Below are 13153 nucleotides of genomic sequence, written 5' to 3'. Positions count from 1 at the left end.
GGGTTGATAATGGAATAGGGACCCTTTCCCTTCTAGGTTACTAGTTCAAATCTATAGTTGTAGAGCTCGAAAGTTGTTAAATGTCATGAATTTTCAGAAGCTTATAGGGGATGAGCTTTGTGAACTTGTTCTCAGGAGATACTATGCTTTTATCAACACAGCCCTGTCAGTCTCTCAGCTACCTCTGCGAGTAATTGGCAACCTTCTTGGCCATTTCAGTGGAGAGGCCAAGGGTTGGATGAGACTGAGATACTACCTCTTCTCTCACTCTAGAGATGGCCCCTTCATGTCAGGTTTGAAGCCAGTCTCTGGGCTGAGAGAGTTGTCCATGCTGTTCCTATCGTCAAGAAAAATAGAGAACTTCATTCTTCGAGACTGGCAGCCTGGGGCTTCCATCAGGAGGTGTCCATGGACTCTTTATATGTCACCTTGAAGCAGTGGTCATTGTCCAGGTTTCTCTGCTTAGTGTCCCCAGCCAGTTCTTCTTTGTTTTTAAGATTTTCATACTCTGTCTGCTCATTTTTTGTTCCCCATAAATGATTAATTTCTGGATTCTCTGGGGGTGAAAGCTTTTGTTGTTTTGCTGGGCTCTGACCACCAAGCCTTGATATTAAGTAGAGTGGCATTTTTATGAACAATAATTGAATGCAAATAAGCAGAAGAATTGAGATTAAAGAGGTAAACAGAGGAAAATAAAATAATTTACTGGGGAGAGATATGTTACCCTTATGTTTAGATAGTTCCAGTTTGTTGGAATGAATGGAGGAGTAGATAACAACCAGATTAACACATCCCTTCAGGATGACCCTTCTAAGAGGATGTGCACTCTTTCTGAATGTACAATGTGGGGCCATTACCAGTTGTAGGTAAATGCTGCTAATGGGGAGAGAAATGATCTCAACTGTGTGAGATTGAGAATGTCATTGTAAATTTTCACAATGGAGGGGGGTAACTAGTGGTGTTCCCCAAGGGTCAGTCCTGGGACGAATCCTGCTCAACTTGTTCATCAGTGCTCTAGAGAAAGGGGTAAGCAGTGAGGTGGCAAAGTTTGCAGATGATACCAAGCTGTTCAGGATAGTCAAAACCAAAGTAGATTGTGAAGAACTTCAAAAAGATCTCAGCAAACTGAGTGATTGGGCAGCAAAATGGCAAATGAAATTTAATGTGGGTAAGTGTAAGGTAATGCACATTGGGAAAAATAATCCCACATATACATACAATGTGATGGGGGCAAATTTAGATACAACAGATCAGGAAAGGGATCTTGGAAATATAGTGGATAGTTCTCTGAAAACATCCGCACAGTGTGCAGCAGCAGTCAGTAAAGCAAACAGGATGTTAGGAATTATTAAGAAAGGGATAGAGAACAAGACAAAGAATATCATACTTCCCCTATATAAAACTGTGGTATGCCCACATCTTGAGTACTGCGTGCAGATGTGGTCTCCTCACGTCAAAAAAGATATACTGGCATTAGAAAAGGTTCAGAAAAGGGCAACTAAAATGATTAAGGGTTTGGAAAGGGTACCATATGAGGAGAGGCTAGAGAGACTGGGACTTTTCAGTCTAGAAAAGAGGAGAGTGAGGGGCGATATGACAGAGGTATATAAAATCATGAATGGTGTGGAGAAAGTGAATATTGAAAACTTATTTACTTGTTCCCATAATACAAGAACTAGGGGACACCAAATGAAATTATTGGGTAGTAGGTTCAAAACTAATAAAAGAAAATTTTTGTTCACACAGCGCACAGTCAACCTGTGGAACTCCTTGCCGGAGGAGGCTGTGAAGGCCAGCACTCTAACAGAGTTTAAAAAAGAGCTTGATACATTTTTGGAGGTTAGGTCCATAAATGGCTATTAGCCAAGGGTAAGTATGGTGCCCCTAGCCTTTAGTCAAAGGCTGGAGACAGATGGCAGGAGACAAATGATTCGATCATTGTCTTCGGTTCACCTCCTCTGGGGCACCTGGCACTGGCCACTGTCGGCAGACAGGATACTGGGCTGGATGGACCTTTGGTCTGACCCAGTATGGCCGTTCTTATGTTCTTATTGCCCTTCTTCCATGATCTTGTTCAGGGCCATGTTGAGGGTAACTGCAGTAGATTGCTGGACTGACTTTCAGCTGTATGTCTCTTTGCTGCTGCTGAGTGGGAGCTACCTATCTGTGCATTTATTTTGATCCTGTCAGACCCTGGAGAAGTGGCACATCACCAAAGGCCAGCCTTATCTGAAGCAGCTCTTCCGATCTTCTGTCATTAAAGCTTCCATAATGACTTTAGACAAGAAATCTGAGGACTCTGGAAAGCCACTTGATGCTGGAGAAAATAATGAAAATTTCAAAGCCTTATTTAATAAGAAGCAGCTTTTTAAATAACAATGACCATTGTAGACTAAGTCCTCAAAAACTGGAGAGAGCCCCGAGAACAAACTGACTCAGGAATATTCAGTGGCAGGGAGGTGTGGATATGGCAGAGCAATGGGTTGGAATACATTAGTAGTTGAACACCCAAAATTTGGATTTTAATCTCTGAGGCTTCTGTACCGGTCAAATGTGTCGTCATGGATGGTTCTGGGGAAGGTGTAGCTCTCAGATCAAAGGAGAGCCTCAAAGCCTCCATACAACTGAGTACGTTTCAAAGTCTCAGTGACTCTTCTGGTCTAGAATATAATGTGGAACTGAGGAGGACTTAGTGTTTCTGTTTATCGAAAGAAAGCTGAAATTGTTCTTTGCACAGTGGCTTCTTTAAGAGTTTTATCTGGGAGATAAACATGTTCCTTCTCCCCCACACCTGCAAAAGCAGAACATTTTATTTTAGATCCAAACTGAAGAACCCAGGCACCTTTGTTAGTTTGTCACCTTGCATGCTGCTGCTGTTTTGTATTCATAGATTTGAAGGCTAGAAAGAGCCATTATAATCATGAGGTTTGACGTGCATGACACAGGCTGCAGAATTTTACATATTGGGTTTGTTTGTTTTTTTTGGCCCCACTCCCTGTGGTTGTGCTAGACAATATCTTTGAGAAATACATCTCAACTAGATGCCAACTGATGGAGAATCTACCACATCCCTTGGCAACTTGTTCCAGTAGTTGTTTATCATCGCTCTTAAATGTTTGACTTATTTCCAGTGTGACCTTTGCTGGCTTCAGTTTCTCCTGACTAGACCTCATTATGCCTGGGCCTGCTTCATTACAGCACCCTCCTACCACTGGATTTGTTTCCCTTTCTCCCTTTCCAAGCAGTTGCAGACTGTGCTCAAATCCCCTCTTAACCTTTTCCTAAATAGGCTGATCTCCTTTACTGTTGTTGAGTTGTATTACTGTAGTGCAGGGGTAGGCCATAACAAAGTGGTGGCCTGTCAGGCCACATCCCTGGCAGGCCACTGCTGCTATGTTTATCTGTGCCTCCAGAAGTATTGGGTGACTGCAGCTGTGCTTGGCCATAGATTGTTGTTCATGGCCAATGGGAGCAGCAGGAAGTGCTGTGGTCCAGGATACCGCTTCACGCCTCTTGCATTGGGCATGAACAGCGATCTGCGGCCAGCCAGAGCTGCGGTTGCCTGATACCTGTGGAGCAGAGGTAAATATAGAGGTCAGTACCACTTGGGACCAACTCTGGTGGACCAAATCTGGCCCACAGGGTGGTATTTGCGAACCCTTGCTGTAGTGCCTAGGAGCCCTGGTCAGGGTCCGGCCTCCATTGCTCTAGGTGCTGTACAAACAAAACCAAAAGATGGTCCCCGTCTCCCCCAAAGAACTCTCGCTCTGAGGATAAGACAAGAGACAACATATAGGTACGACTCGGGGAGTACAAGGACCCCAGGAGACAGTATTGGCCAGAATGAAAGGCTCTGGTCTCAGCCCACCCATGTCCTAATCAGTCTTAAGTTTTTTGTAGGAGTCACAGAAGGGAGTTTGAAGGTGGGTTTTGACGGAAGATAGTGAGATAGGATTCTGGAGGCTTACGGGGGTCTCCTCCCAAACATGGAGGCAGCTTTGGGGGGAAAGCACAAAGGTGCTTGTTTGAAAATGGAACAAGCAGGGAGTGGAAGCTAATGGGAGGCAGGAGTCAATGCTTCAGTAGTGAATGGGATTGTCAGTTTCATTTGCCATAAAAAAGGTTTAGCCAGAGAGGGATGCAAAGAAAGGAATGACTTGGGCATAGCAAAATTATCTTTGCAACACTATTCTGCATGGGCTGTACGGGATGCAAGTTTGCATTTGCCAAGAGCAGAGGAAGTAATAGTTTGCAAACGTCAGATCCTGTGGGTGGGCTGTTCCCCATATTTCACGATGATGTCACTACCGAAGTTCCATTTGGAGAGCATTCCTAAAACATTCATGCACTGACTATCCTTATCCTTAAGCTCCTGTTTTCAGGTGCTAAGTATACGTTCTCCGTCTCGCACGCCAGTTCTGGTAATCCGCTCTTTGGGCTGAAATGGATTATTTCTATTCTGCACCTGCATGAATGTCAGAAATTGGAATTCTGCATGGCTGTTGTTGAGCTGTTAAGGTGAGAGAGCAGCACTTCCTTGTGAGCACCCTCCTGAGAAGCTGGGCAGGACAATGAGTACAAAGGCCCAGGAGGTGGGTGTCCTGCCAGGGCCTGAGTGGCTTTCCTCAAGTTCACTGTGGCAGAGGACAGGCAGTGAAACTAACAGGTGCTGTAGGTGAAATTACTTGCACAGCCCTGAAATAGCTTCACCTTGGGAGTTTAGGAGCTGACCGTGACTCCTGATACCTTCCCTAGTTGTTCTTTTTCCAGACGCTTCTGTAGATTTTTTTTTTTTTTTTTCAAAGGGGTGTCGGACTCTTCTCAAGTTGCTCTCCCCGGCCTGCTGAGGAAGAACAGTTTTCTGAGTCAGGGTTTATCTCTGCAGCAATTAAACCTCCCAGGCTGGTGTGGAGCAGTTGACTCCGGTTCTCAGGGACCTGGCTGTGGGGTTGTAACATTGCAGTGCAGAGGATCAGCCTAGAGCCCAAGCTCTGGGACCTTGTGAGAGAGAGCCTAGTTCATAGGACAGAGTTTCTCCACCTGAGCTGCTGGAGGTGCTAATCAGAGGAGTGGTTAACACTCTGGTCTCGCAGGAAACGCCAGCACTTGAGACTAAGTGCACAGCCTGTGAACACTGATTTTTGTTTTATTGGGAGCCAGGAGGTCTTGGCTTGTTGTTGAATGGTGCCGTTTCACAGCAGTGGGAGTTCCCCACCAACGTTGGGCATTTCAGTAAGTAACAAAAATCTTGTAGATTCTGAACTCTCAAAGCAGAAGGTTATGTACATGGTCCCTGCTGCATGTGTAGCAGCTACTAAAGAGCCTCAAATACCCTATATTGTGAATTAGAACGGGGGGCGCAAAGTGGGGGGCACGCCCCCTTGGGGGAGTGTGAAATTTTGTAAGGGGGGGTGCAGTGTGATCGGCCTCTTCCTCCCCTCCCCACGGCTTCTGCTGCCTCCCTTGTGATCTGTGCTGGCTCCCCTGGTCTGCCCTGCCGCAGCCTCCGTTGCCTCCCCTCCCTCCCTCGCTCCCCTGCAACTTCTACTGCCACTGTTGCTGAGGGAGCATGGAGGCCAATCGGAACAGTGCCCCCCCCCCCACTGCAGCGCCCTCTGGGCCAATCAGAATGTGTGGAGGCCCCACCCCACATCCCCTCCTATGGTCCTCCCTTGGGTTGGGGGGATGGGTCCCTCCTAATTTCAGGGATGAAAAGTGGGGCCCAACATGAAAAGTTTGCTCACCCCTGAATTAGAAGGTGCATTTTGACATGGAACTATTTTAAGTCAATTTCATTTTGGAGCTGATTTTCCTCATTGCATAGGCATCCAGTGGCGGGTAGGGTTTGCTCAGAAGTTCTTGTCAGTATATCTTCTTAAAAAGTGTTTTTGTTATGGTGTCAGTTACCCTGGTATCTACACCTCTATGAATATTTTGATGTTTTGGATTTCATTCTGCTCTCCAGTTGGTTCCTGGTATGGTGTGTTGTATTTAGCCATCCTAAATATTTACATAATATTATTGGCAAGGATTATGCTGCTTGTAGAAGCAATGTTGCAGAATGAACAATCGGGTTTCTGACTAGGCTGCTGCTGCTGCACTGGCCAAGTGTTTGCCTTAATGCACATCTTGTTGGGATTCCAGTGAGAATTTAAGACTGGGGCAGCTTTTTTTATATTTATCTGCCACCTGTGGCACCATAGGGAGGAACACCTTTCTGTTGAAAGCCAGCGGAACGATCCCATGCAATACAACGAGAAGATTCTTCCCAGGAGTTTAGAAAATATTTTTCTTGGTGGTCAGGGTCAGCAGGCCACGTATGCTCAACAATGGCCCACCAGAGCGATCTGTCACTGTGAGGGCCCTACCAAATCCACAGCCATGCAAATCCGAACCAAAAGGGAGTTGCAGAGAGATCGGTAGGTTCTTTTAGGAGGCTCATGATGTTGTCACCCTTACTTCTATGCTGCCTTTGGATCTAGGCAACTGCAGAGTGGAGGTTATAATGCTGACCAGGTCCCCAACAGCAGCAGTGCAGGAGTAAGTGTGGTGATTCCATATCCATGTCACCCTTAATTCTCTACTGCTGCTTTCAGAGCTGGGTGGCCAGAGAGTGGCAGCTGCTGACCAACAGCCCAGTTCTACAGCTGGCACTGCAGAATTAGGGGTTGCAATATCACGCCATCTTCCCTTCTGTGCTGCTGCTGGCAGTACCTCTGCCTGCAGAGCTAGATTCCTGGCCAGCAGTTGCTGCTCTCTGGCTGCCCTGCTCTGATGGCAATGCTGCTTGCTAGCAGCTGCTCAGAAGTAAGGGTAGCAGTACTGTAGCCCCCATACAATAACCTTGCACTTGTCACCCAACTCCTTTTTTGGGCCAGGATCTCTACAATTACATCACCATCACATTTTAGATCTAAATAGCAGAAATCTTGACATTTTCTTTCTTCAAAATCCTATGACCCTAAAATTGACCAAAATGGACCAGGAATTCAATAGGATCCTAGTCATAGCCCCAGTCCTGTTGAATACTTACACTAGCAGCCTTTCCTGAACATCATCATGGAAATTTATCTATGCTGATGACATTTCTGTGACTATATGGGATTTATCCACTGTGGAAATTCTTTGAGAATTCTGTAGTATTCATGGTCTTCCAATGCATGAAGATCTGCAGACTATAACAAGAGTCTAATTCGTAATCGGAAAACCATTTTCGCTTGCAACACAAGAGCTTAACAGCTTAGCTGGAAGGATGTCAACATTCGGAACAAATTGCTAATCCAAGACCCAGCTGAAGAAGCCAGTGGCTTTTCTGTCTGTGAAAAACATGGTCCACTTTGAGCAGCGTCTGCACATCACATGGCGGATGTACCCATCTGCTGCAGAAATGGTGGCTAAGACACAGTCCTCTCTGTGCCTGCGGAAAGGTACTTAGAACTATGTAACCCCATATCAGCGGTGTCCCAGATGATCATACCCCTGATGGTATCCCTGCCATCCGCTCCACGTCGCGTGACGTAATGAAGTGGCTCGCCAACCTAGGCTTGGACTCTTAACATTGGTATCATTAAGCCACAGGCAAAAAGAATAAGTGTGTTTGGCCCCTGTAGTCTATAGATAAGTCACAGTTCTGTGCACTGTGGAGAGTGCGATTATCCCCCTATTACAGAAGGGGAACAAAGTACCAGAAACAGAAAGGGTTTGTCCCACAGCACCTTGCTGTGCCCCGGCAAGAGTGTAAATTCTCATGTGCATCAGCGTCGGGCTCATTAACTAGTCCACATGGACCCTGCTGGTGTGCACTAAAGGCCCCTTAGCGCATGTTCACGTGGTCCGGTTTTGAAGCAGGGCTGCGTTAGCATCCCTCAGGGAACTTGTAATGTGCACAGCAGCATCCACACAAGCCAGTTTGTGTGCACGTGCTGGCACGTGTTAGAATTTACCTGCCCACCCCTGCTGGCACGTATTAAAGCACCATGTGGAACAGCCCTGACGGACGGACTGACCCAAAATTGCATAGGAGATTTGTGGTGGAGCTGAGCTCTCATGAGGCCCTGGCTGTCACTCAAACCACTGGATCGTCACCCCTGTTAGGGCTAGCAGCCTCATCTTGCCTATTGTCCAACCTGACTGAGTCAGGAAAACACGGAGTGTTTTTTAAAGATGTTGCTTGTTTGTCTTTCCCTTGTAGTGCCCAGCCTACAGGGTGCGTGCTTGCTGAATATGGCGCACAAGGGGTTATTTTCATCGCTTCATGTTGCTGCTTATCGTGTTTACGTCAGCCTCAAACTGCTCTGCAGTCAGTGTTGCGTTGCATTTTGTCAAGGCTTGGCTGTGTGTTCAGTGTTTGTCTAATTCCTGAAATCAAGTGCTAACGAGGCAATGTGAGCGCATGGGTATGCACACAGGGGCTATGTCTACACGTGTATGCTACATTGAAATGGTTTATTTCAATAAATAACGTCTACACGTCCTCCAGGGCTGGCAACGTCGACGTTCAACTTCGACGTTGGGCAGTACCACATCGAAATAGGCGCTGCGAGGGAACGTCTACACGCCAAAGTAGCACACATCGAAATAAGGGTGCCAGGAACAGCTGCAGACAGGGTCACAGGGCGGACTCAACAGCAAGCCGCTCCCTTAAAGGGCCCCTCCCAGACACAGTTGCACTAAACAACACAAGATCCACAGAGCCGACAACTGGTTGCAGACCCTGTGCATGCAGCATGGACCCCCAGCTGGAGCAGCAGCAGCCAGAAGCCCTGGGCTAAGGGCTGCTGCACACAGTGACCATAGAGCCCCACCGGGGCTGGAGAGAGAGCGTCTCTCAACCCGTCAGCTGATGGCCACCATGGCGGACCCTGCTATTTCGATGTTGCGGGACGCGGATCGTCTACACGTGCCCTACTTCGACGTTCAACTTCGAAGTAGGGCGCTATTCCCATCCCCTCATGGGGTTAGCGACTTCGACGTCTCGCCGCCTAACGTCGATGTTAACGTCGAAATAGCGCCCAACACGTGTAGCCGTGACGGGCGCTATTTCGAAGTTGGCGCCGCTACTTCGAAGTAGCGTGCATGTGTAGACGCGGCCAGGGTGTCTCTTTAGGTCGAGGCTTTGTCGGGACGGGCCACGGGACTTGCTGAGCATGTGTATGAAGCACACAAATACAAGCTGAACCCCTTGTTTTCTTTCTACCACCCCAGCCTTCAGAAAGTAAAGAAAAAGCCGCACTTCTGCCCGCATGCTGGGGTGGTTTATTTTTCATTCAGCCACAAGTTTATTCTTTGACAGGCTCAGCACTGGAAAAAGGTGCCTCCAGTAGACAGCAGGGGCTGTATTTATGGGGGCAGTGGTGTTTCAAAGGGGAGGCTGTCGAGTCCCCAAAGAGCCTTTCCCGTCGTATTCTCAGCATGCTTCTGAGGCCAGCGCTCCGCTCCTCAGGAGGAGAGGCAGAAATGTGGGCTCTATAGAGCAGCCGTGTGTTTCCCTGGTCCCTGTGCTCGCTGCTGTTTGTTTACTTACTGGGAAGGTAAATGGGTAGACCAGATGGCAGCCAGACATTTGGTGGTTCTGTTCCCTGTGCTCTTCAGGGGTCTTACATTCAGTCTTCACGAAAGCTCGTCCTGAAGTATGCGTGGGGGGAACCCAAGGGCCTGTTCATAATTATGAAAGGCTCATTGGCAGTTTACTGCAATGGCAGATTAAAGCACTTAGTAAAACGTTAAATAATTATGAGATTTGTTTTATAAAGTCGAGGTAGTCATTTCTTAAGACAGGTTTGGTCTGTCTCTTTATTCCCCATCGTAAGGAATGCCTTTAGATTTACACAGTGATCCTTTCCCCCACAAGACCAGCCAGCAGAAGGAAAGTTGGTCTGTTTTTCACATGCCTGTGGCAGATCTTTGCCCTTCTATGAAAGTATTGTGACTATGTTCATGCTCTTGCAGAAAACCAAATACATGGAAGCTTTAGAGCTTTAAAAAAACTGCCTCTCTCAACTGAAACGTGTCTCGCTATTTGCAGCGGTAAAGCTGGTGGCTGAAATCTTCACCAGAGTTTTTTTTTCCTGTTGTTTTTTACACCTGGGTTTGCTGATATAGAGCTGCTTTTGAGTGGTGGGCAGCTGATGTGGGATTGTAGGATTTTTTGGCTTAGATGAGATAATCATTATTTCCTGTAGGCAGAATCTCCCTATAAAATATGAAATTTTGAAGAGCAGCATGAACTGGAGAGAGCTAGGTCACATTTTGGACTGGTCAGACTTTCACCCAGGGGGTTGTCCCTTCAAACTAAGTTCCTGTAATCTCCATAATAGTAAATTATTAGTGCAGATATCCTAAGCTAAAAATGATGGGCCTAGGTTGGAAGGTACCAGTCATCTCCATATACAGCATGCTAACTCTGTTGGGGAAAGATTCTGCAGAATCTTCAGTTTATCAACCCTTAGAGAGATTCTTTGGGATCTCCTGGTATTGGGTAAAGGGCTGTCTTGCAAACCTTTCCGAACTAAAAAGTGCGCACTCATGTTTTCTCTGGGGATTGACGAGGTGCTCCCAGCTAAAGCAGAAATATTGGATGAAGTAATTCAGCTCCAGTCATAGTAACACTGTGGGCGCTGTACAACACAGTGAGCCTCTGTGCCATAGAGCTTGCCTAGTAGATGATGGACTCATGGAAAAATGGAAATAACAAACTCCAGGATGTGATGAAGCGTTGTGCCCCTGAAACAATGTTGGGGGGATGCCATTTAGGAGCAAAAGGATTAATTGAAATTAAAAAACTAAAGCCCAAACTCACCACTTCTGTTGTTGGCAATGCTTTAGAAATGGGGCATTGGGAGCAACTAAAATGAGGTGAAGATAGCTCGGGAAAAGTAGACTTTGGGAAAGCAGATATCCTGCCACGCTCCTGGGAAATTGAAAGCTGATCCCATACAAGAGAGCATCTCGGCCTCTGTGGCTTAGGCCTTATAACAGGCCTGTACACGTAGGCTTATGTCTCAGGCCCTCACCTTACTGCAGCATAAGCTTTATGTCCTATTCTTGGATGGGCACTAGCAATAGTAATAAATTCAGTCGCCTTATGGCTAGCTAGCCTCTTCTTGCCAATATAAATCTGTACCCAGAACACTGGCTGGTGGCTTGATGTGGGTCTCAGACGAGAAGGCCACGCAGCATTATGTGCTGTTGGTTGCGAAGGCATCCCAGGTTGACGAGCATGTAGTATTTTGTGTCTTTGAAGTGAGGTTTTTTTTTTTTTTTCCTGTGTTTGGCAGACTGATATCTTGGTGCTGAGCTGCGATCTGATCACAGATGTTGCTTTACATGAAGTTGTGGATCTGTTTCGAGCCCATGATGCTACACTTTCCATGTTGATGAAAAAAGCTCATGAACCCACAGAAATGATTCCAGGACAGAAAGGGAAAAAGAAGCCAGGTAAGAAAGAGAAAAATGTCGCAATTACGAGCTAATGACCTAGTAATCTCCAGTGCAGTGACCATAATATCTATATCTTGGAGCCTGGTCCACATATTGCAAGCACCAAGTTCTGTTACATGGCAACACAGAAACTCTGGAGCAGAATTTTAAGAAGTATTCACTGTTGGCCCCAGCTGTAACTGGTATAAAACCCGATTTCGGTTAGGTCAGGATGGAGTGCTTTCGAAAATACCGCTCTGCAAGGGCATGCTTAGGATTGCTCATCCTTTGTTGGACACAGTTCTCACGGATGGCAGGCACCAAATGAGGCCTTATAGTTACAAATCCCCTGGCAGAGTGCATGTCCAATCGCCCTCCGGTGTTGGGCCACAGAGAAGAGGATGGCCTACTGTTGCATTCAGTTTTACTCCATTGGTCGCAAGCGGTCGAGGTCTGTTCAGTAGATTTGAAGATTGCAACCCTGCTGCTGAGCCATGTGCATGTCAGCACAGTGGCACATGAAAGAACGGGGTTCTTTTTTCAATTTGCTCTTTTAAAATCCCTTTGAAATTATTACAGAAACTCTGTTGCAAGTGTGCCTGTTGGGTTGCAAAGCTGAAGCACTTCAAGCTTAGGAAATGGCACAGTTGAGGTTGCCCTTTGGATCCAGAGCTGTGCAAGCTCTGTTAAACTACCAGTGAATGTTGCTGTCAGCTCATAGAATACTAGAGCTGGAAGAAACATCAAGAGGTCATCAACTCCAGTCCCCTGCCCTCACAACAAGACCAGTCACCGTCTAGATCATCCCCAGCAGATGTCTGTCTGTCCTCTCCAATGAAATAAAATTTCCAATGATGGAGATTCCACAACCTTCATAAGCAATTTATTTCAGTGTTTAACCACCCTAACTGTTAGGAGATTTTTTCTAATGTCCAACCTAAATCTCTCTCGATAGCAGCTTTCAAATACCTAAAAGGCTGTTAGGAGGAGGAGGGAGAAAAATTATTCTACTTAGCCTCTGAAGACAGAGCAAGCAGCAATGGGCTTAAACTGCAGCATGTCCCCTGTCAGCCTTCTCTTTTGTAAACTACAAAAAATCAAGTTCTTTCAGTCTTCCCTCAGAGGTCATATTTTCTAGATCTTTAATTATTTTTACTTGCTCTTTTCTGGACCCTCTCCAATTTCTCCACTGCTTTCCTAAAGTGTGGATGCAGTACTTCAACTGAGGCCTCATCAGCACAGAGAAGAGTGGAAGAATTATTTCTCGTGTCTTGCTCACAACGCTCTGGTTAATGCATCCCAGAATCGTGTTTGCTTTTCTTTCCCCCAACAGCATCGCAAGCTTGTACAAGTCAGAAATGGGAGAGACCGACCAGCTCAGCCCAGGATGGTAGTTATTCCTTCTGGGACGTTTTCTATCATTTCATTGCTCTCTAGATTTTTAATACGTCTGCTGGAGAGAACAGTTTTGAAATAAACTATTTAGGTGGAATTGGGATGAATTTTTTGCCATGGTAGTGGGCTTTAAACAGAAGTATTAGTTAATGTGCTAAACCACTGACCTCATTTAGTAATTCTTGTGCATCTTTATATCTTTCTAAAATGTATGTGCTAGTTCAATAATAAGTCAACTAAAATCACAGAAATTATGGAGTCACTGCAGCAGGTGCTGGCTGAAGTTTTTTGGCTTTTTATGTAGGAAGTTAAGTTAGTCATCAGAATGGTCACCTCTGAC

At 46.2% G+C, this 13153-nt stretch overlaps 1 protein-coding gene across 2 annotated transcripts in view; it reads left to right on the top strand.

The window, feature by feature from the left end:
- Positions 1–13153, top strand: part of EIF2B3 (eukaryotic translation initiation factor 2B subunit gamma) — a 133472-nt gene that overhangs the window by 22666 nt on the left and 97653 nt on the right. For both annotated transcript variants that reach the window (XR_012646633.1, XM_075003285.1), the window contains exon 4: positions 11277–11436. Coding sequence is in view for 1 of the 2 variants with exons in the window: in XM_075003285.1 (XP_074859386.1) it covers positions 11277–11436 (160 nt within the window). In the remaining variant the exon portion in view is untranslated. The remainder of the gene's footprint in view (positions 1–11276; positions 11437–13153) is intronic.

Source organism: Carettochelys insculpta, chromosome 9 (genome assembly GCF_033958435.1).
Source record: "Carettochelys insculpta isolate YL-2023 chromosome 9, ASM3395843v1, whole genome shotgun sequence".
NCBI classification, from domain to species: domain Eukaryota; kingdom Metazoa; phylum Chordata; order Testudines; family Carettochelyidae; genus Carettochelys; species Carettochelys insculpta.
The sequence above is the reverse complement of the archived record's forward strand: the minus strand, read 5'-3'. Positions and strand labels throughout refer to the sequence as shown.